This window comes from Myotis yumanensis, unplaced genomic scaffold (assembly GCF_028538775.1).
Source record: "Myotis yumanensis isolate MYYU_CA2020_CCGP unplaced genomic scaffold, mMyoYum1.0.hap1 SCAF_4, whole genome shotgun sequence".
In the NCBI taxonomy this organism is placed as follows: domain Eukaryota; kingdom Metazoa; phylum Chordata; class Mammalia; order Chiroptera; family Vespertilionidae; genus Myotis; species Myotis yumanensis.
The window spans coordinates 111370079-111394317 of NW_027223755.1; the positions used below are offsets into that span (position 1 = coordinate 111370079).

At 41.3% G+C, this 24239-nt stretch overlaps 1 protein-coding gene across 1 annotated transcript in view; it reads right to left on the minus strand.

The window, feature by feature from the left end:
* Positions 1–24239, minus strand: part of UQCRC2 (ubiquinol-cytochrome c reductase core protein 2) — a 31342-nt gene that overhangs the window by 2682 nt on the left and 4421 nt on the right. Inside the window, exons 5-12 of the mRNA XM_070413701.1 lie at positions 22861–22917; positions 22341–22465; positions 18701–18798; positions 15233–15290; positions 12542–12637; positions 12029–12228; positions 8100–8180; positions 6062–6138 (exon numbers count right to left, since the gene is read on the minus strand). Coding sequence (XP_070269802.1) covers positions 6062–6138; positions 8100–8180; positions 12029–12228; positions 12542–12637; positions 15233–15290; positions 18701–18798; positions 22341–22465; positions 22861–22917 — 792 coding nt within the window. The remainder of the gene's footprint in view (positions 1–6061; positions 6139–8099; positions 8181–12028; positions 12229–12541; positions 12638–15232; positions 15291–18700; positions 18799–22340; positions 22466–22860; positions 22918–24239) is intronic.

A 24239-nucleotide genomic window follows, 5' to 3' on the forward strand; every position in this document is an offset into this window, starting at 1 on the left:
ACATTCTTGACATTAATAACCCAAAATTCCATTTTCTACATGTTGCCATACCTTATAAAAACTGCTACACTTACTCGAAAGGCAATTTCTTAGTGTGTTCAGTATGACAAAAGTAATAATATGAACGGGAACAGAAGTGACCAATCAGGTACTTTCCCCTGGCTTGTAATTCACTGTCCTACTTCTCTCGCATGGCAACACTTAGCACCCTGCTGACCAGCTATTTCAAGTTGAATATTAAATGAAAGCATCTAAAAAAGCTTAAATGTACTTTGTCGTATGTTATATATTTTATTTTAAAAATATTTTTTGAGTGCGATATATTGTATAATATGTATTTACATGCAATGGTACTCAACAAGATTCACATTCTTATTGTGTTTCACTATGCGTTCCCTTAGAAGAACATGCCCTAGTGAGATTTTTTTTTTATCGCTGGTTACTATTTTTTATAAAACATGATTTTTAAATTTTCCTGACAATCTGAATGGTGGATCTTTATTTGGAGCTCTTCTAGATATAATGGAAGAGGTGCTAGGTTGTGTGCTGCACCAAGTTGAATTTTATGTAATCCATTCTCTAGCAATTTTGAGCACCAAATTTTTGTACCTCATTAAAAAAAAAAACTTTATAGAAATAAATTTTAAACGCATTGAAAAAGGTACAATTTATCAAAAAGAAACCAACTTTTTTATACCATCTGATACTTTTGTGCAAGATAATAGTGCCATACACCAAATATTGATCTGCTTGATTGACTTTTTTTTTTAATTAAATCTTTATTGTTCAGATTATTACAGTTGTTCCTCTTTTTTCCCTCCCATAGCTCCTCTCTACCCGGTTCCCACCCACCCTCTGCCTTACCTCCCCCGCCCCACTATCCTCATCCATAGGTGTACTATTTTTGTCCAGTCTCTTCCTGGACACCCCCATACCCTTTCTCCCCCAAGAATAGTCAGTCCACTCCTTTTCTATGCCCCTGATTCTATTATATTCTTGTTCCACTTCTTAAAGGATACCTTTCAGCATTTCATATAATACTGGTTTGGTGGTGATGAACTCCTTTAGCTTTTTCTTATTTGTGAAGCTCTTTATCTGACCTTTAATTCTGAATGATAGCTTTGCTGGGTAAAGTAATCTAGGTTGTAGGTTCTTGCTATTCATCACTTGAATTAAAAAAAAAAAATTTATTGATTTTTTACAGAGAGGAAGGGAGAGGGGTAGAGAGCTAGAAATATCGATCAGCTGCCTCCTGTGCATCTCCTACTGGGGATGTGCCCACAACCAAGGTACATGCCCCTGACCTGAATCAAACCCGGGACCTTTCAGTCTGCAGGCCGACGCTCTATCCACTGAGCCAAACTGGTTAGGGCCACTTGAATATTTCTTGCCACTCTCTTCTGGCCTGCAAAGTTTCTGTTGAGAAATCAGCTGACAGTCATATGGGTACTCCCTTGTAGGTAACTGGCTTTTTTTCTCTTGCTGCTTTTAAGATTCTCTCTTTGTCTTTTGCTCTTGGCATTTTAATTATGATGTGTCTTGGTGTGGTCCTCTTTGGATTCCTTTTGTTTGGGGTTCCCTGTGCTTCCTGGACTTATAAGTCTATTTCTTTCACCAGGTAGGGGAAGTTTTCTGTCATTATTTCTTCAAATAGGTTTTCAATATCTTGCTCTTTCTCTTCTTCTGGCACCCCCATAATTTGGATGTTGGTGCACCTGAAGTTGTCCCAGAGGCTCCTTACACTATCTTCATATTTTTGGGTTCTTTTTGCTTTTCCAGTTGGGTGTTTTTTGCTTCTTCGTATTTCAAATCTTTGACTTGATTCTTGCGATCCTCTAGTCTGCTGTTGGAACTCTGTATAATATTCTTTATTTCAGTCAGTGTATGCTTAATTTCTAGCTGGTCCTTGTTCATATCCTTGAGGGTCTCACTAGATTTCTTGAGGGTCTCACTACATTTATTGGCGGTTTCTAGAAAGTTCTTGAAAAACCTTAAAAGTGTGGTTTTGAACTCTATATCCAATAGTTTGCTTTCCTCCATTTCTGTCATTTGTGACCTGTTTCTTTGTCTCCACATTTTTTATGCTTCCCTGTGTTGATAGAGTGGCTTTCTGTGCTAGGTGTCCTATAGGGCCCAGTGGCTCAGCCTCCCCAATTACCTGAGGTGGACACTCTTGGTGCACCCCTTTGTGGGCTTTGTGCACAGTCTTGTTGTAGTTAAGCCTTGATTGTTGTAGGTATCACTGGGAGGAATTGACCTCCAGGCCAATTGGCTGTGAAAATCAGCTGTGTCTACAGTGGGAGAACTTCTGTGCTGGAGACACCCTTCTGGGGCAAGACTTGCTTCCATGGGGCTTTGGTGCTCACTGAGTCTGCCCCCTGAGTGTATCCCTTATGGATCTGAGGAGTTGTAATCTGGATGGTCCCACCCTGACCACTGGGTACACTGGCTCTTGGATCTCTAAGGAGGTGCTAATTTAGCCTCTGCCTGAGGCTACCCAGCAGGAGCTATGGAGAGATCTGCAGATTCCTCTTCTTTGTTTGGGATTTGGAGGTGCTCAGATAAGGCCCAGCTGTGAAGCAATGCAAGCTGCTGTGGGGCCTTGGGCCTTCTCTTGGAAGTTCTGGGTCTCTCTGACCCAGTTGCAGTTTGTTAGGTAATTTTCAGATTGCAAAGGGCCAGGCCTTCCATATGCAAAAGCCTCTGTGCACAGCTTGGGTGGGGCGGAGGTCTCAGGGAATCAACAGGGCGGAGCAAACAGCTATGGCTGACCATCAGTCCTGCCCTAAGAGGCCCTGAGTCTCAGTGTCCCGGTAATTGCTGCAAGCACCTCTGAGAGAAAGCCGCCCTCAAGTTCTGACCGATGCCAGACAGTCCAGTTTCTTCCTGTATGAGTCTGGGTCCCCAGAGACTCGACTGGAACTGGAGTTCAGAGCAGTTGGGAGCTTGAGACTCCCTCCCAGTTGAAAAAGACAACCATGTCCTCCGTTGCCAGCCCTTTCCGAGTGCGCCTCTGTACCTCTGCACTTTACTTCCGCACCTTCTCCAAGTCTCAGTGTGCTTTTCTCTTTCCTTCTAGTTGTAGAATTTCCACTCAGCCAGCCTTCCTGTGGTTCTGGATGATGTCCGTTTTGTCTTTTAGTTGTATTTTTGAAGTTGTTGTGGGAGGCAGCAATTTCCGGTGTTTACTTATGCCGCCATCTTGGTTTCTCTCTGATTGACTTTCTTTATAGATCTGTTGCAATCCACTATACATGCAGGTTTTGTGATGTTATTTACGTGTAGAGGCGTCGGGAATGGTTGATATTATACGTACTGGCCATTCATCTTTCTATGTGAGAATAATGGAATCTCTCCACAAAACGTCACTTCTCTCTGAAGGCTCTGACTTTTCTTTTTTTTTTTTTTTTTTTTTTTTTTTTTTTTTTTTTTTTTTTTTTAAAGCACCTAATTATTTTTATTTTTTTTTATTTATTTATTTATTTTAATATATTTTATTGATTTTTTACAGAGAGGAAGGGAGAGAGATAGATAGTTAGAAACATCGATGAGCTGCCTCCTGCACATCTCCCACTCGGGATGTGCCCACAACCCAGGTACATGCCCTTGACCGGAATCGAACCCGGGACCTTTCAGTCCGCAGGCCGACGCTCTATCCACTGAGCCAAACCGGTTTCGGCGGCTCTGACTTTTCTTATAGTAGCTCTGGCAACCCACGTACGATTCTTCCTTATTGTTCCACAGACCACTGTTTTGTTCTTCAATAATAGTTTAGCTGTAGATGCAGTGTTGTAGTAATTATCATGGTGAATATGAGGCCAAGAACAAAGAAAAGGCCGTTAAGACAGATATCTGTTATAACTTTTTGCCTTCACTCGTAGGTATCTTGAAATTGCAAATATAGCCACTCTTTCACAAATCATCCTTACTAAAATTCCTATTTTATTATTTTTGCCTGATCTTGAATCTGATGCATCCTCTCCATGGAGTCACTGCTCCAAGTCGTAACTGCTGTTTTATACATACAAAGATTTAAATTTTGAGATAAAGTGATCCAACAGAGGTCTGAGTTTGTAATGATGGTCTGTTACATGTTGCTTGTGAATTATTGTTCAGATGAAAGAATATAAGTATTTGCTCGAACCTCTTTGCAGTCATAGTTTTTGAAAATAAAGTATCGGTTGACTAGTAACCTTTCCATTCTGGTTTCTTTGTTAGTCCCATTAATATAATTAAATCAAAAAAAGTCTTTATATCCAGATAAATAACGTCCATCCATAATGAAGTTTTAGCAGAGGTTTTGTGGTATTTTTCCATTTGGTAGTGGTATAAATTAGTTTGAGAATAAGATTTTTAAAAACCTTATAAAAAATAAATTGGTTACTTCACTTATACTTTGTGAGTCTTCAAATTAAACAGTTATGCCTGAAGTATTTGTATAACCCTCCAAGGCTGGTAAAATGTCTTTTTTCTGCCCATTCTTCTTCAGAATCACTTTCACTGTCAGATACTGTCACATTTCTCTTTTGCCTTCATGATGGTCTAATGTCAGACCCATCACTGTCTTCTGACAAAGTACTATCTTCCAGCTGACTACCAAAATCACTCTGCACATATTTGCTCACGTTCTTCTCTGCCACAATGTGTCTTTGTAAAACTTTTGCCATAAGAAAAGATGGATGGAAAGAATTAGATGTATTGCTCATCATATCTCTGGAAATACTGACTGATGAGTTGAGAAAAAGACACATATAATGAAAAGTGATGATGAACGAAATAAACGCCGAGCAGTAAAGTGGCTCATATCTGAGCCTAAACAAAGATAACTAAGAAAACAGTCTAGAGTGCTCTTTTAAAACTCTATATTGCTTTCAGACCTTAAAATTACTTAAATTACTGTAAGTGGAAACACGGGCTAAATCGTGATGGTCAGCGAGGTGTTAGGATCATGGAGACCATTTGAATTTTAGGACTCATATTTTGAATTGTCCTAAATGGATGGAGTCAAAGTTAAATGTTTTAAACTGCTGTATGAAAATGTAATCTCATTTCCAAGTCTGTCTCTCAGTTAGACAGACCCTGGAACTGCCCAGTCAGAGGTGCTGTTTGCACTTTCAGTGAGGACAGTCGATGCACCAAACAGGAGATGAGTATTTCAATCTTTAATCAGACCTCTTATTCTGGTCTATCACATCAGTAAAGAAAAAAAAATTGCCAATGACTGTGGTGGAACAGGTACTCACATACCGGTGGTGTGATTGTAAACTGGTATAATCTTTCCACATTGTGACTTTGAATATAAAAATATAAACACACACATATATTTTATATATATTTTTTATTGATTTCAGAGAGGAAGGGAGAAGGAGAGAGAGAGAAACATCAATGATGAGAAAAGAATCATTGATTGGCTGCCTCCTGCACACCACCCCCCCCGCCCCCATTAGGGATCGAGCCCGCAACCTGGGACTCTTCAGTCCACAGGCTGACGCTCTATCCACTGAGCCAAATCAGCTAGGGCCACACACATATTTTAAAGCAGAGCCTTTCATTATAATGTTTACACCTCTTAACTCAATTGCGAATCTATACCAAGAAATTAATATGAATGACAAATGTTTTAAACCCAAGGATATCTTCTATAGTTTAAAATTTCCAACTGCAGAAAGTGTCCACTGAGTATATTTTGAGATATCAATATTGTTAATGACAAATATTTAGTAATTTGAATAGAATCATAATGTTATAAACAGAGGAAGCATTGGAAATGAAAGATCTTTTTTTGTTTGGAATTTTCAAATTTCTACAATAAACACTATTAAATAGGACATAAGTATATATACAATATTAACAATTATGTTTAAAAATGGTCAAAAAAATAAGCATAATGTTAACAAGTATGTCTCTAGGTGGTAGGATACGGGCATGTTTCCCTTTCCTTTTAAATATTCTTCTGTATCTTGCACTCCTTTTGTGCATACATTACAATACTGTTATAACTACAAAAAAATATAACCTTCAAATAATTGAAACACAAAACACAGCTACTCCTGAAACTTACTTGGCAGCCTGGACATCTGTACTGGAAAGGTTTCCTTGAGCAATTGCTTTGACTTGGTTGTAGGCAGCCTTGATAACCTAGGACAGACAATGAAAACCTGGTCACCTCCAATCAGTGCCAGCTTCTACAGCAATCAAATGCTCCTCTAAGGCAAAAACACAGGTGGAGGTTAGCTGCAGAGAAACAGCAGAGTGTCCATTTGGGGTTCTTAAGTCACTATGTGTCCTTTATCTTTCCAATGTTCCATCAAGCAGCTGTCTGTACAACCTATAGTATCTGAGTAGCAAAACTAACAAAAGTGGCAGAGGATGGCAGTAGGGTTTAGGAAAAGCACACACAGCTGTATCACTGCCTATAGAGAATAAGCCCCTCCGGCGTCATGTAGTTAATGCTGCTATCTTAGTATTCACTAAGAAGTAGAATCCATTCAGCCAGTTTACAGCTTGTCAACACTTGGGAGCTGGAGTCAGAAGAATCAAGTTCCAGTTATGTGGGTGGGCACTTGGTAAGTATTTGTTGAATGAGTCAATTAATAAACCTGGCCCACGCTTCTCTCCACCCCAACCTTGGCACTATTCTGGGTCTGCTACTTAATGTCCCCCCTAATCACCTAAATTCTAGGACCTTCTATTTCAGCTGCCCATGTCCATAGCCGCACCTGAGACTTGGCCATCACCTAGATTTGCCTTGCCTACTAAATTCTCAATTTGAAGACCCCTGGCCTATGTCTTCACACATGCTGTCCTTATTTTTCCACTTTGTCAAGACCTCTAGTTCCTTGGTTTGTCTCAATCTGTGAGGTCCCTCTGGCTTCACTTCCCTGTCTAACCTAGATCTTAGAATATTTCCTCAATCACTCTTGCCAGTGTCCCCAACTCCCTTGCCATCTCCTCATACTTTTAACCTGCCTACTTTTCAGGTCTTCAACCTGGGATCACCCTGCTACCTGCCTCCTTGATTTCTCCTTTAGGCTAGTGCATACTATTGAAGAAAAATTGTGAACCAGACCTTGTCTGTACTGTGAATTTGTGGTCACTCATCTCAAGGAGACATTTACACTGCTGCTAATTGCCATTCTGTGTGTGTCTAGCTATTCATCTGTCCCAAATTACTTTCTTTAAACTCTCCTCCCTTCTCTTAATCTCAAACATGCTTACCCTCCTAGCTCCCAGGGATTACTTCCTCATCTCCTGACATCCTCTGCTTCCAAAATCAGCCTTTGAGTCCAAGGTTAAAATGTCCACTTGTATTCTGGATCCTGCTTGCTCTTGCTTTTTCAGATAGGGTCCATTTATAGTTTCCTACCTCCAATGTCTGGTCCAATCTTTCTTTCCTGTCCAACTTCATCTCTTATTGTAAACCCTACCAAAACTACAACTCATCTCCCTGCAAGCCCAAGCCCCACATACCTATACAAACCTTGCATTTCTTTCTTCTCATTAATTCCTTGGTAATATAAATTATCATTTACTTTCAACATTCTGGGGAAAACTGGTATTACCAATGATGTCCTAGTTTGGTAAAACGATAAGACCTCTCTGTGGTAACTAAAGGGATGTTAATCCAGGGCAGATCAAAATGGTATTCATTGTTCTTTCCTGGCCTCCAAATGTACCAGTTTCTCTTCTTTTTCTTCCTGTTTTCTTGGCCATTTTCCTGAGTCATTTGGTGGTTTGAAACCACCTTAAAGTATTGAGCATAAGGAGCTTCAGTTTTCTCTCATGGTTTTTCACACAAAACCCTGATTTCAACACCATCTGTATATTGAGGACTCCCAAATACACATATTGCCCCTCCCTGTGTCACCTGAGCTCTCAATTTAGATGTCCCAGAGACAACTCAAAGCCACTTCTCCCAACAGACCCAGAACGCCACGGAGGTGCTTCCGTCCTCTTTCCTGGAAGCATCGGTGTACGTGTTAGTCTCCTCCACAGCAGAGATGCTTTAATGATGTTACAGAGCTCTGGTAAGCCATGGCATTCAAACACTCCACATTTTAATTTAAAAGCTTGTGAGAGTTGATGAGTTTGCAACTTACATCTCCAGCAGCTGCAGCCTGCGAGATAGTATAAATCCCAAAGAGTCCAGAATCCGAGTAACTGGCATTAAAAGCAGAAACCTGAAATAAAATGAAACTTGACTGTACATCATTCTAACAGGTAGAACAGTGCACAACTTCCTTAAGGTTGTCTAAACAAAAACTTGTACCTTCACAATATAAGTAAATAGACCAGCATTTCATTTAGCCAGTCTGTCAAGGACCAATGCATTACCTCTTTCAAAATGATAATTAAAATAAATAAATAAATAAATATATATATATATATATATATATATATATATATATATATATATACACACACATATATTATTGATTTCAGAGAGGGAGAGGGAGAGAGACGGAAGTATCAATGATGAGAATCATTGATTGGCTGGCTCCTGCACGCCCCACAATGGAGATTTGAACCCGCAATCTGCCATATGCCCAGACCAGGAATCGAACCATGACCTCCTGGTTCATAGGTCGATGCTCAACCACTGAGCCATGCTGATCGGGGAAGAATAATAATGGTTTTAACTTTTCTGTTTTAAATCTTTCTAAAACAGGTTGATTACTCTCATTTTTACCGAGTATTTCCTAACCTATTTTGACTATGATTCAAGATTAGCACAAACTTGAATTTGTGAACATTATTATTATAGACACAGTGGCTGAGTGGTATGGATTGTGGGTTTTGGCACTAGACAAATGTGACTTCTTCCCTCTGTTGTTGCTGACTTCTTTCACCAATTCGCTTTCACTTCAGAGACTAAAGTCAAAGGGTTAGGGAAAACTTTCTGCTTGGTGGCTGTTATTCACCTGAGCTGTTATGAAGAACACAGACTTCTAGGTTCCTGCCACAGATTACTCACTCAGACCCCTGTAGGCACAGTCTAGGGCCCACATTTTCAATGAATGTTCCAGGTGATTCTCACGTACTTTATAGCGTGAGACCCACTGGTGCAGCCCCTATAAAGCTCAGAGAGAACATAAGAAAAACTGCGCTCAACTACTCGAATTATAATTCTGAGACTATCCTACTCACATGTCAAGTTTCTGGCCAAATTTGCAAGTAAGAATTTCTATTAAATTGTCATTGGCCCTAGCCAGTTTTTCTCAATGGTTAGTGTTGGCCCTCCGATTGAGGGTCCTGGGTTCAATTCCGGTCAAGGGCATGTACCTTAGTTGCAGGCTCAATCCCTGACCCTGGTTGGGGCAAGTACAGGAGGAAACTATTGGATGTGTCTCTCTCACATAGATGTTTCTCTCCCTCCTTCCACTCTCTAAAAATCTATGGAAAAAATATCCTCAGGTGAGGATTAACAAAAATAAATAAATAATCATTGGACTAGGATTAAACTCCAGCCACCCCAAAGCATCATTAACATACAATGGTGAAGAAAGAACAGAGTAGCCCTAGCTGGTTTGGCTCAGTGGAGAGAGCGTTGGCCTGTGGACTGAAAGGTCCTGGGGTTTGATTCTGGTCAAGGGCACATGCCCAGGCTTAATCCCCAGTAGGGGGCATGTAGGAGGCAGCAGATCAATGATTCGCTCTCATCATTGATGTTTCTATCCCTGTCCCTTTCTTTCTCTCTAAAAACCAATTAAAATATAAAAAAATAACAACAGAGTAGAACATGAACCAGGAGAAAGAAAATCTGGAGGAAAATTTAAAAAGCAGCAGCTGAATTAAATTTAGAAAACATTTAAGATAATGGTTTTCAAACTGTGCTCTGGGGAACTCTAAGGCTCTGTACAGAAGATTCCAAGGGTTTCATTGTCAAGGAACTTTCAAATCTTCTTTAAAAGAAAAATACTTTTGTGTAGGCATTGTAGTTGGGAAACCATATTGGATAAAAAGGCTCCTCTGGCCCAGCCGGTGTGGCTCAGTGGTTGAGCACTCAAGTCACAGGTTCGATTCCCGGTCAGTGGGCAGGGCACATGCTGGGAATTGCATGCTTGATCCCCAAAAGGGGGCGTGTAGGAGGCAGCCGATTGATGTTTCTCTCTGATTGATGTTTCTATCTTTCCCTCTTTTTCCTCTGTCAAATCAGTAACAAAAAAAAAATTTTTTTAAAAAGGCCTCTCTGCTAATAAAACAGTTTGAAAACTAGCACTCAAGTATTAAACATAGGAGTAAAGCCCTGGCTGGTGTGGTTCAGTGGTTAAGAGTGTGGGCCTGTGCTCATAAGGGTCTCAGGTTTGATTCCTGGTCAAGGGCATCTACCAGGGTTGCAGGTTCAAATCCCCTGCCTTAATCCCCTGGCCTAGTCAGGGCATGGTGCGGGAGGCAACCAATTGATGTGTCTCTCTCCCATTCATGTTTCTTTCTCTCTCCCTCCCTCACCTCCTCCCTCCCTACCATTTTCTTTAAAACAAATAAACAAAAGTAAAAGAGTAAAAGGAGAAGATTGATTTTAATTTTCACAGTTAAATGTCAAATGGCCAAACACTTACTGAGGCATAAACCTAGGCCAAACACTGAGGCATAAACCTACCTGTGCCATGTACTGCTGCTGCAATTATGAGTACTTAATCCTACAATTTAGTACGTGTTACTTTTTGGGGGGTTAATATTCATGCTAGGATAGTTCTCCATTGATTTTTAGAGTAGGAGGGAAGGGGAGACAGAGAGAAACATTGATGTGAGAGAGAGACATCCATTGGTTGCCTCTCACACGTGCCCCGACTGGGGCCCGGGATAGAGCTTGAAACCAACGTACCTGCTCTAGCCTAGAATCGAACCCATGAACCTTCAGTCCGAGGGCCAACGCTCTATCAACCGAGCCAAACCAGCCAGGGCATGTGTTACTTTTTAGTAAAAGGTGAAAGATTTATGCAATCTGAAGAGAAACCAGAGTATATGTATTATGTTTTAAAGGCTTATCTCTGAATGTCACGTAAAAGGTATAGTACCTTGGGCAAACAACAGGCATTCATTGAGTAATACTCTGTTGACATTTTAAATTCTCTTGATTTGAACATCATTATTTTGAAAGCTTTAGCACTTTCCTCACTGTCAAAAAAAGGTGTCTCCTAAAGTAGCATGGAGCCCTGGACGGTGATGCCAATGGTTAGAAGGATCTCAGATTCAATTCCTGGTCAAGGGCACGTGCCTGGGCTGTAGGTTTGATCCCTAGCCCCAACAGATCGATGTCTCGCTCACATTGCTGTTTCTCTCTCTCCTCTCCCCCTCCTTTCCATTTTCTCTAAAAATCAATGGAAAAAATATCCTCAGGTGAGGATTAACAAACAAAAAAAGTAGCATGGACTTTTTGCTAAGATTAAATGCCATCATTTTTAACTTAACCTCAAGCTGGAGGAGTTTCTGGGTGTGTATCTTGTATACTTGATTGGAAAACATAAAGACCAGTGAAATTCAGGAAGTAGCATAGAATGGAAGGGGACAGAAGAAAATTTAGAAAAAAAGAAAAGACTAATTAGAATTTAGAGAATGTTTAACATTTAAAGCTTTATTCTAAAGGGAACTGAAGTGTGAATTCCCGACTTTTAAAGTATTTTTCTTTCTAGTATATTAGAATAATTGAAAAGATAGTAACTTTTGGTTTCTTAAAAAATATTTTTATTGATTTCAGAGAGGAAGGGAGTGGAAGAGAGAGATAGAAACATCAATGAGAGAGAATCATTGATCAGCTGTCCCCCCTTGCATATCCTCCACTGGGGATTGAGCCTGCAACCTTGGCATGTGCCCCGGGAATAGAACTGTTCATAGGTCGATGCGCAACCACTGAGCCATGTAGGATGGGCTGAAAATACAGTAAGCCTGGCTGTCCCTTCAACTTTACAAAGATTTTTTTGTGTTTGTCTTAAAATTTAAGAGATTAACATTAAGTACAGACCATCAGGACTACATTAAACACTGAGCCTTTGAAAACAAAGGAGAGAGAGCAACTGGGCAGACTTACGTCAAATGGCTGGTGCATCCCCTTGGCAACAGCTTGGTACAGAGAGCTGGTGGCGTTGCTGCCCCGCTTGACGTGTGGTCCGGCGCCGAGGACATGCTGGAGAACACTAAATGCATTTGCTTCTGCACTTCCTGTGGCAGCACTCTCTGCTACAAAGGCAGCATGAACAAGACTGTCTCCATTCTGCTCTCGAATTTCACCTGGGCCGTGTCAGGAGGGTGAAAAAGAAAGTGGCTTGGTCACCACCAGTTTTATTCTTCAGGATTCTGTGCCCAACATTATGAATTCACTAAGATGAAGCTTTTCTGAGGCCCACTGCTCTTTCCCTGCCATCTTGCCCTTCCCCCAACACACAAAAAACATGTTTAATAGACAACACCCAAGCCATCTAATTCTTTCCTTCCACATTAGGACTGTGTGGCAGTAAATAATCAGGCCTATTCCACTCTGACATAATTCTGGGGGTGGAGGGATTCCTTCTGAAATATAGACCCTAACCGAACAAACACTCACCTCCACGGTATCTGGCTTTTGCACCTGATAAACCAAGCCCACCCCTCATGTTCAGAAACCGTTCAGCAACTTGCTTCAGAACAGGATGACTCACACCTATTTCACCAGAAAAAAAAAAAAGCTAGAACCAGAATTTCTAAAACACAATTGTAAAACATCTACTATTTTAAAAATAATGATTACACAATTCAAATATTACAGAAATAAACAGTAAACAAGAGTCCCCTCCCCCAAAATGCCATTCTCTCAGATACCCATTTACAGTTTACTACATATTAGTCTAGAACTTTTTCTAGGCATATATTAATATCAGCTTCATTTTCTTCATTTACAAAATGGTTATTATATTGATATTTAACTTGTCTTTTGTAATTGAGTGGTCTACATCAAACCTTTAATGGTTATAAAGAATTCTATTATATGAATCATTTACTTAATCAACCCCTTCTTTATGGACATTCACGTTTCCAACAGTTGGCTATTAATACAATATTCATTGTGTACCAAAGGACACTTTTGAGAGAGTAAAAAGACAACTCACAGAATGGGAAAAAATTTGCAAATAATGTATCTGGTAAGGAATTAGTATCCACAATATACAAATAAGTTTTACAACTCAAAAATAAAAAAACATACAGCCCACCCAGTGTGCCGCAGTGGTTGAGTGTTGAACCATGAACCAAGAGGTCACTGGTTAGCCCAGCCAGCATGGCTCAGTGGTTGAGCGTTGACCTATGAACTAGGAGGTCACAGTTTCATTACTAGTTAGGGCACATGCCTGGGTTGCGGGCTCAATACCCAGTGTGGGGTGTAGAGGAGGCAGTCGATCAATGATTCTCTCTCATCATTGATGTTTCTATCTCTTTATCCCTCTCCCTCTAAAAATCAATAAAAACATATTTAAAAAACAAACACGCAACTCAACAATAAAAACAAAACAAAATACCTAATACAAAAATGGACAAAGGACTGGAATAGACATTTCTTCAAAGAAGATATACAAATGCCCACTAAACACAAAATAAGATGCTCGATGTCATTAGTCATCAGTGAACTACAAATCAAAACTACAATGAGATTTCACATCCACTTGGATGGCCATAATCAAAAGGCAGAAAATAACAAGTGCTAGTGAGAATATGGAGAAATTGGAACCCTTATGCACTGTTGGTGGGAATGGAAAATAGCTCAATTGCTTTGGAAAACAGTCTGGTAGTTCTTCAAATGGTTACAAGTTACCATGTCCTGGCAATTCTTCTCCTAGGCATACTAGTATACCCAAAAGAATTAAAAACAAGGTGTTCTAGCCCGGCTGGTGTGGCTCAATGGTTAAGCGTCAACCTATGAAACAGGAGGTTGTGGTTCAATTCCCACTCAGGGCACATGCCAGGTTGCAGTCTCGGTCCCCAGTAGGAGGCATGCTGGAGGCAGCTGATCGATGGTTCTCTCTCATCACTATTTCTCTCTCTCCCTCTCTCAAATCAACAAAAATATATTGAAAAAAATAAAAACAAAGTGTTCTAATCTAGCAAAAACCTTATACACAAATGTTTATATTCACAATAGCCAAAAGGTAGAAGCAACACATATATCCAACTGATGAACTGATAAATAAATAACACATGGTGATGGAATATTTTTCAGCCAGAAAAGGGAACACTGGTACATGCTATAATATGAAGGAACTTTGTAAGCATTATGCTAAGTGAAAGAAGCCAGTTACAAAAGGCCATGTAAAATATGATTCCATTTAGGTGAAGAGTCCAGAACAGTTAACTCTGTATCGACAGAAAGATTAGTAGTTGCCAGAGAGGCAAGGAGGAGGTGGAATGAAGAGTCACTGCTATTGAGTAAGGGGTTTCTCTTTGGGAATGATGAAAATAATCTGAAATAACAGTGTTATCAGTTGCACAACTCTGACTATACTTTAAAATAGGGGTGAATTTTATGGCATGTGAATTATACCTCAATTAAGCTATAATTTACAAAACAAATGAACCAAAAAACAATATTGCAAATAATCTCATGCAACTATTTTGTAAACTTGATCAAGTGTTACTGCAGGTTAAATTCTTAAAAGTAAAACTGCTAGGTCTAAGAACATAAACATTTAGAATTTTAATATACTAAAATAGGCCTCCAAAAATGTTCTATCATTTTATACTCACACTAACAACTTTTGAGAGTGCCTACTATTTCCCTATTCTGGGTAATATTGGGCAGGGTCAACATTTTAATTTTTGCCAATCTCACAGATAAAAATTTTCTTAATTATTAGTGAGGCTGACCATCTTTTACAATGACAAATGACCCCCACCCCCATACACACTTTCCCCACGAGTTGTTTATTCATGCCCTTTGTCTATTTTTCTATTAAACTGTACTTCCTAAAAAAAAGAAAAAAAAGAAAAAAGGAAACTTGTACAAAGTTCTCTGCCTAGAGAAACTTGCCCTTTGTCAAAGGTTTCGCAAACACTGTAATGAATTTAAAACTAGTAGTTTATAAAGTTAAATGCTGGATTCTGCTTTCCAAGAAAACACGCTAGCAATTAAAACCTCATTACATACTGCCTGTGAGACATAAACAGGACTGAGCTGTCAAATTTTGTTCAATCCTGTGTTCACCTAATTATAATTTAAAAGATTACTCCTTAAAGAAGCAAACTGACATGTAGGCAATTCCCAACTTACCAAGTCCAACCAAAGCCATTCTTGCACTTGTAAAATGGTTCTGAACATAGTGATGTAACTGAGGAAGTTAAAAACACTTGTTAGATTATATTGGTATAAATATATACAAAGCTGTAAAAACTTAAAACTGCAGTTCAGCAGGAAAATGCTCACTTCAAAGCTGTATAACAAATAAGGGAACACCTGGATTTTCTTTAAAAATTACTCAATAAAACAGGAGTGGGGAACTGGAGTCCAGCCCATGGGCCAGATAAGGCCTTCAAAATAATCTGGTCTGGCTCTGCCAAGGCATTAGGGGTGAGTTAATTAAATGTTTGACCAAATATAGCAGGCTAATTTTTAAGGTGACAATTTTGTAGGGCCTGCAAATGAATATAATATCTCCAAATGGCCCTTGGCAGAAAAAAAGGTTCCCCACTCCTGGCTTAAAACACTAGAACTTAATGTGTTGATGGTTACATAACTGTGAATATAATGAAAATTACTGAATTGTAGACTTTAAGTAGGTGAACTGTATGGTATGTGAATTACACCTCAATAAAGATGTTGCTGGGGGGAAAAAAAAGACTAAAAAAGAGAATAAAAAATTAGAGCACCCTGGCTTGAACTTGAAAAAAATGGGACCTAGTTTATGATTTTTAAGATAATGTGATTTAAGCAGCATATGAGGTTTCTTTTGTCTTTATGCAGGTAGTACTAAACCACTATTAACATTCTACAGAGGGCTAACAGAATTACCCTACTGTACCTCTTTCACCCCCATCTTGTCATGAGGTTACTGTCTATACCAGGGTTTCCAACCTGGATGATGAAATAATTATCTGGGGGACTTAAAAAAACAAAAACACTATCACTGTTTCCCCACCCCCACCCATTCCCAGGCTCATACATAGAAGGTAAATAAATCCCAGAATAAAACAAAAAAAAGAAAAAAAAAGGAGAGGTTGGGAGCTTCAGTCGCCCGCCAGCCTGAAAACGGCCCTCAGCCCCTCACCCAGACTGGCCAGGAACCCCAGTGGGGACACCCACCCTGAAGGGGGTGTGACCAGCTGCAAACAGCCATCATCCCCTCATCCAGGCTGGCCAGGCACCCAAGTGGGACCCCCACCCTGATCTGGGACACCCTTCAGGGTAAACCAGTCGGCCCCCACCCGTGCACCAGGCCTCTATCGTATATAGTAAAAGGGTAATATGCAAACTGACCCTAACAGCAGGACTGGGAATGACTGGTCACTATGACACACACTGACCACCAGGGGGCAGATACTCAATACAGGAGCTGTCCCCTGGTGGTCAGTGCGCTTCCACAGGGGGAGCTCTGCTCAGCCACAATCCAGGCTGACGGCTGCCAGTACAGTGGTGGTGGTGGGAGCCTCTCCTGCCTCCTCAGCAGCGCTAAGGATGTCCGACTGCAGTTTAGGCGTGCTCCCTGCTGGCAAGTGGACACCCCCCCATCATATCTGGCTGCCGGGCTGCCAGAGGGATGTCTGATTGCCATCTTAGGCCTATTCCCCCCGGGGAGTGGGCCTAAGCCAGCAGGTGGTCATCCCCTGAGGGGTCCCAGACTGCGAGAGGGCACAGGCCCGGCTGAGGGACCCTCCATCACCCCCCGAGTGCACAAATTTTTGTGCACCGGGCCTCTAGTCTAATCTAATAAAAGAGAAACATGTAAATTGACTGCACCTCCGCTATGCCCCAAGCCACGCCCACCAGCCAATCAGAGTGACTGTATGCAAATTAACCCAACCAAGATGGCGGCCGACAGCCACAGAGCTGGAGCAAGCAGGAGGCTTGGTTGCCCCGGCAATGGAGGAAGCCAAGCTTCCCGCCTGCCCTGGCCAGCTGTGGCCTCGCTCAAGGCAACAAAGTTCCAATTATAGAAGACAAATAAATCCCAGATACCTGTGTCCAGCCAGCCTCCACTGGGAGCTTGGGTGGCTGGGGGCCATGGTCAGCCTGCAAACAGCCAACAGCCACTCACCCAGACTGGCCAGGCACCCCAGTGAGGACCCCCACACTGAAGGGGCTGTGGCCAACCTGCAAACAGCCATTAGCCCCTCACCCAGGCTGGCCAGGTATCCCAGCGGAGACTCCCACCCTGAAGGGGGTGTGACCAGCCTGCAAACAGCCATCAGCCCCTCACCCAGGCTGGCCAGGCACCCCAGCGGGACCCCACCCTGATCCGGGACACCTTTCAGGGCAAACCAGCCGGCCCCCACCCGTGTACCAGGCCTCTATCCTATATAGTAAAAGGGTAATATGCAAATTGACCCTAACAGCAGAGCGATTGGGAATGACTGGTCACTATGACACACACTGACCACCAGATGCTCAATGCAGGAACTGCCCCCTGGTGGTCAGTGCGCTTCCACAGGGGAGCTCTGCTCAGCCACAAGCCAGGTTGACAGCTGCCAGTACAGCAGTGGTGGTGGGAGCCTCTCCCGCCTCCTCAGCAGCGCTAAGGATGTCCGACTGCAGCTTAGGCCTGCTCCCCGCTGGCAAGTGGACATCCCCCGAGGGCTCCCGGGCTGCCAGAGGGATGTCTGACTACCAGCTTAGGCCCAATCCCCCCATGGGAGCGGGCCTAAGCCAGCAGGTGGACATCCCCCGAGGGGTCCCAGGCCAGGCTAAGGGACACCCTCCCCCCACCCAGTGCACAAATTTTTGTGCACTGGGCCTCTAGTCAATTAATAACATGAATGATTGAATAGTACTTTATTCTACAGATATTTAGTTTAATAACTGTTTCCTCAATGATACACACAGAAAAAGGTCTAGAAGACAATAAACCTACATATTCACATTGACTGCCTTTAGGTATATGAGACATTTCCCTTCATTTTGCTTGTCATTGTTTTCTGAATTTTCTGTAATGAAAAGGTCCCTCTTATAATAAAAACTTTTTAAAGTTAAAACATACAAAAATTATTCTGATACAATTTTAGTTAAAAAGCTTATGGGGGCGGGGGAGGGGAAAGCAAGTGTATTTCTTAAAAAACAATTAGCAAACAGCCTGGCCTGTGTTGCAGGAGGCAGCCTATTGATGTTTCTCTCATCAATGTTTCTCTCTCTATATCCCTCTCCTTTCCTCTCTCTCTAAAATCAATAAAAACATATTTTTTAAAAAGTTAGCAAATAAACCCAACATGGCAGATGAATGTTCAGTTTAATGCGAAAAGAAGCCCATTTTATTTTATTTTTTTTTATTTTTACTTATTTTTAAAAAAATATTTTTATTGATTTCAGAGAAGAAGGGAGAGGGAGAGAGAAATAAAATATCAATGATAAGAAAGAATCATTGTCGGTTGCCTCCTGCACACCCCACACTGGGGACTGAGCCCACAACTCAGACATATGCCTTAACGGGGAATCAAACCTGACCTCCTGGTTCATAGGTCGATGCTCAACCCGAGCCATGATGGCTGGGCAAAGAAATAACATTTTAAAACATAATGTGTTCCACATTACCTCATCTGGTGTCACTTTTCCAATCCTATAATCAGGACAATACAAGGAATTAGCCAAGGCATTTCGGTAAGCTGCAGCATGCAGATTTTCAATGATATCTGAAAAATAAGTAAAGAAGCAGTTATGGATATATAATTTAAAAAAAGACAACATTTTTAGAATTTATAAAGCAACTAGACCAGCCATGGGCAAACTACGGCCCGCGGGCCGGATCCGGCCCATTTGAAATGAATAAAACTAAAAAAAAAAAAAAGACCGTACCCTTTTATGTAATGATGTTTACTTTGAATTTATATTAGTTCACACAAACACTCCATCCATGCTTTTGTTCTGGCCCTCCGGTCCAGTTTAAGAACCCATTGTGGCCCTCGAGTCAAAAAGTTTGCCCACCCCTGAACTAGACTATACAGCTGTGGTCATCTTATGGCAACTTTTATTTATGTTTATTTTGTTAATCCTCACCTAAGAATATTTTCTCCATTGATTTTTAGAGAGAGTGGAAGGGAGGATGGGAAGAGGAGGGTGAGGGAGAGAGAAACATCAATGTGAGAGACACATGGATTGGTTGCCTTCCACACATGCCCTGACTGGGCTGGGGATTAAACCTGCACCCCAGGTACATACCCTTAACCAGGAATCAAACCCGTGACCCTTTGTTGAGTGGGCCGATGCTCTAACCACTGAGAAACACTGGCCAGGACATCTTATGGCAACTTTTAAAATTTTGCCAGTTGAAACTGCTGAGAAAAGTAAGAGATTATACATACGACAGTTTTTACACACTAGACTCCACATAAATACTTTTCTATCTACCTGGTATTATCTGGAAAGTATAAAGGAAGTCTGACTTGCCCTAAGACCTTGTACAAATCATTTAACCTAAATTTTACTTACTTCTAGGTTCCCTCTAGATAATGAGGGAGCTGTCAGGGTAAGAGGCTCTAGGAGAGTGTGAAGCTTAGGTCCTATCACCAGCTTTCAGGGATCAAATGCTACCACCAAATTGTACTCCTCCCCAGTGCCCTGGTACTGTCCCGGCTTCCTGCTTGAGCCTTTGCTTGAGCTATGTCCCTTTCATTTACTTACTGTTGGGCAATCTTCCTATGCCAGGTCCTGTGCAAGTGCTGGCAATACAGAGACGAGTCTATCCTCAAAATGTTGAGAGAGCCCTAGCTGGTTTGGCTCAGTGGATAGAGTGTCGGCCTGTGGACTGAAGGGCCTCAGGTTCGATTCCAGTCAAGGCACATACCCAGGTTGTGGGCTTGATCCCCAGTAGGGGTGTGCATAAGGCAGCTGATCAATGATTCTCTCTCATCATTGATGTTCCTATTTTCTATCTCTCTCTCCCTCTTCCTTCCTCTCTGAAATCAATAAAAGAAAGAAAACCAAAACGTTGAGAGGAAAAAAAACTGTGAGATCAAGTATTATGGGTATGATGTCAATAGTACATCAAAAGTGGGACATGGGAAGGCAGTGGGAACTAGATAGGAGTTAACAGAAGTAAACTCTGGGATGAATGAGTAGGTGTTTGACAGGTGAGTGATTTGGGAATGGCATTTCAAGCAGCAGAAAGAGATGACGGCATAAAATATGAGACAATTTGATTCAAAGGGGGAATTGCAGCTAGGAGGGGCAGGGGAGAGCAAGAAACAAGGGAGGCAGAGGGCCCGGCCACGCATGTTAGCACATATGCTACGTTAAAGAGTCTGGGCTTTCTCACAGACAATTAGAAGCCGTTAAAGGATTTTCACTGGATGTTCATGTCAGAGGGATCACTGTACTGTCACAGCAATGGGAAGATGGGCTGAGGATGTAAACCTGCAGGCAGACGCCTGCCAGTAGACAGTAACTGCTCAGACAGAAAGGATGAGGACTGGAGCCTCACTGCTACCAGCGGGGAAGAAGCCACTCTGTACACACAAGTCGTCTTTTGTAAATTTTACCATTCTATCTCTAAAGTATCTCCCCACAATATATACACACTTCGAATAATTAATTCCAATGGGTTATATCTGAAAAGAAAGAAACATCAATTGAGCTATCAGCTGTTAAGTGTGTATACATTTTTTTGGGACACCCTGTATTTCTTTGGTAGAAGTCGGGCGTAACAAAGATCATACTCCTTTGTGACACAAAGTATCACCATGCAATAACATCAGCTAACATGAACCAAGCACTCATTATATTGCCAACAGTTGACAGGAGACGAGGGTCTGCATGCTGCCTTTCTGTTTGTCTCCGTGTATTAGGTAGATCTGCTATGACTCCCCAACTTGTTATGATGGCTTTATGATGTAGGTGTCTTGTGGGACTCAGTGGCTCTATCTTCTAGATCACCTGAGCTAGGTGTTCCAGGAATGTCTCTTGTGGGTTATGTGCGCTCTCCTATTGTAATTGAGTATTACATGCTGTGGGCCTGTTCATGGGTGGAGTTAACCCTCAGGTTGGCCGACTATAAGGATAAACCTTGATCACAGTATATGAGTCGCTGTGCAGGGGGGGCGCCCTGCCCCCCCCCGCCCCCCCCCGTTGGAGTTGTTCCCAGTAGGGTCTGGTGCCTGTTGGAATCCCCCTTTGCATGTGCTTTTCATGTGGCTTGTTGGGTTGAGCTCTGGTGTGGTCTGAAGTCCAACACTGGTTGTGTTGGTGTCCCAGAACCACTTGGGCAGGTTTCTGGTGCAGGCTGATGTCAGATGCTGCGAGTAACTGGCCTTGGGCTACCTGTTTGGACCTACCACACTATTCACTGTTTGTGGCTGCTTCTTTTGCGCTTGGGTGTGTGTGGGAGGGACCAAGCTGTGTACAAGCCTCGGCTTCCTCTGGGGGCAGATCAATGAAAGGTCTAAGGCACCCTGAGGTCTGCCTACTCCGTCACCCACTGAAGCCATCTGGTCTTCCTCCAGGGCCTTCTGAAGAAAGGCTGTAGAGTGGGCCCCGGCTGCCTGCACCCACAAACACTTCCACAGGGTGTGAGCTCGGTGGGGCAGGGTGATAGGAGTTGAGAGGACCAATCGAGTGGGTCTCCTGCGACAGGTCTGCATGCTGAGTGAAACCCATGCCACACGGAGCCTATTTAGACCTGAGTGGTCTACCTGCACATCTGCTTCTACCAAAAGTTGTGTGACTTCCAAGGGGTGGTGCTTGTTTACAAATTTATTTTTCCAGTTGTACTTGTCAAGATTATATAATCAAACATTACATACATATAAAAAATGAATACAAAAAAGTCATTTTTAAAAAATTAGGTAGCTTGCTTTGGAAAGACCCAATAAAGGTGGGTGGGCTAAACAGTAACAGCCATACATAACAATAAACAACATCAGCAGCACCAATAAACTGCTGCTGGATTTGGTGGAAGCAAAACAAACAGATGAACAAAACATGGGGTGGAGGGACAGGAAAATGCTTATGTTTCCATAATCAATATATATTATCAAAGATGAAAAATAATTAACAATATAAATATTTAGAAACAAAAGAACAAACAATATATTTAAAAAACTGGAAAAATTTATGAAAAAGGCATGTTCAAACCCAAGCAGAAAAAAGCTTCAGCGACATTATTTTTCCTCCGATAAACTCATCTTCTCAAAAAACCAGTATCTTAGAAACAACTGATGTAATCTGAAAATGCACTTACGAGCCTGTGGATTCTGAAGAGCCACAGCTTTGTCAATCCTCAGCTGAGACTGAAGGGCAGCCACCTCCCAACGACGAAATTCAGGTGCTGTGGTGACATTGAGCAGGAACTCCATTAGAATTTCGCTACAGAAGACATCAAGATACAAGTTAGGAGTCAAAAATTTAAAACCAACATCCATTCTATGTAATTAACACTCTCAAATTAAACTTTAACCTTGTGGCAAGTACACTGTTTTAAGCACTTGGCAACTCATAACCCAAAACCAAATTCAGAGGTCATAATGCTACATTTAGAACTGAGCAGCTCAGTATTTCTTTAAAAGTAGATGTCCTAGCCCTGGCCAGGTACCTCAGTTGGTCTTGGCGTTATTCCAATATGCCAAGGTCATAGGTTTGGCAGAAACATGAATCAAGCAATGAATGCATAAATAAGTAGAACAACAAATTGATGCTTTTCTCTCTCTGAAATCAGTAACTTTTTTTAAAAAGCAGATGTCCTAATACGTGCAGGTGCTTACATGTCATCCCGCAGGCATTCCACAGTGTAGGCCATGTTTTCTCTTGTTGAAGTCACGCTGCAACAGAAATAATGACAATGAATTATTGGAATCAAAAGTTTTCCCTTATACCTTTGTTAAACCAACCAGTTCCTTGGAAAAAAAACCACAGAACTATTTTGAAGTATAAAAAAGTATAAATAATATACATATTCATCAACTAAAATTTTAAAAATATTTAAAAAGCACCCTGACTGGTGTGGCTCAGTAGATAGAGCACCGGCCCATGCACTGAAGGGTCTCGGGTTCAATTCCCGGTCATGGGCACATACCTGGGTTTTAGGTTCAATCCTTAGCCCCGGGCATGTACTGGAGGCAACCAATTGATGGCTCTCCTCACAGGCCCCCCTCCATTCTCTCTAAAAATCAAAGGAAAAAACAAAACAATTCCCCTCCCAAAAAACTATGTTGTACATTTGAAACTAATATAATACTGTATGTCAACTATAATTGAGAAATGAAAAAATATTAAAGATATTTCTAATAAGAAAATAGCAAAAGAAAAAAGCAAATAATTTAATCTTAAAAAGGAAATCCTGACATATTATACATAGATGAATCTTGAAGACATTACGCTAAGTGAAATAAGTCAGTCATAAAGGGACAAATATTGTATAATTCCACTTATATTAGATACCTAGGTAGTCAAAACACAGAGACTGAACACAGAAAAGTGGCTGGCAGGAGCTGGAGAAGGTGAAAACATTCTGGAGATGCATGGTTCTGATGGTTGCTTCATGCCTCTTACTGTAGAACCGTATACTTAAAAGTGACACATTTTATGTTATTTTACCACAACTTAAGAAAAAAAAAAAAGACAAGTGAAGTTGCAGATCTCTGTATCCTTCCCAGGCTAATTCCCTTACTCTCTCCCACTCTAGAGACAAACATATTCATAAGCAGTATACATTATTATTTTGCTTTTAAAAAAATTATAAGTGCCTCATACTTTAAAAAAAATCTTGGAATAAAATTTTCCATAAAACATTGTTTTTAGTCTCTGTTGATATGCAGCTCTAGCTCATTCCTTAGCTGCGGTGTAGTAGTCCCATGATTTGAGTGTATCATACTTTACCCATTTCCCTAAAAGTGGCCATTGAAATTGCTTCCAGGCTCTACAAAGACATCTTTGTGCATGTGGATTAAAAAATGCTAGGTTTTAGGGTATGCTCATTTTCAATAATACTAGGTATTTCTTGATTCTTTCCTAAGTAGTTATATCAATTTATACTCCCACCAGCCGTAAAAGATAATTTCTATCTCCCATAACACTCCAACACAACATATAAAAACTGTTGGGTGTGGCATGATAGCAAACTATTGATTACAAGTAAAGATTG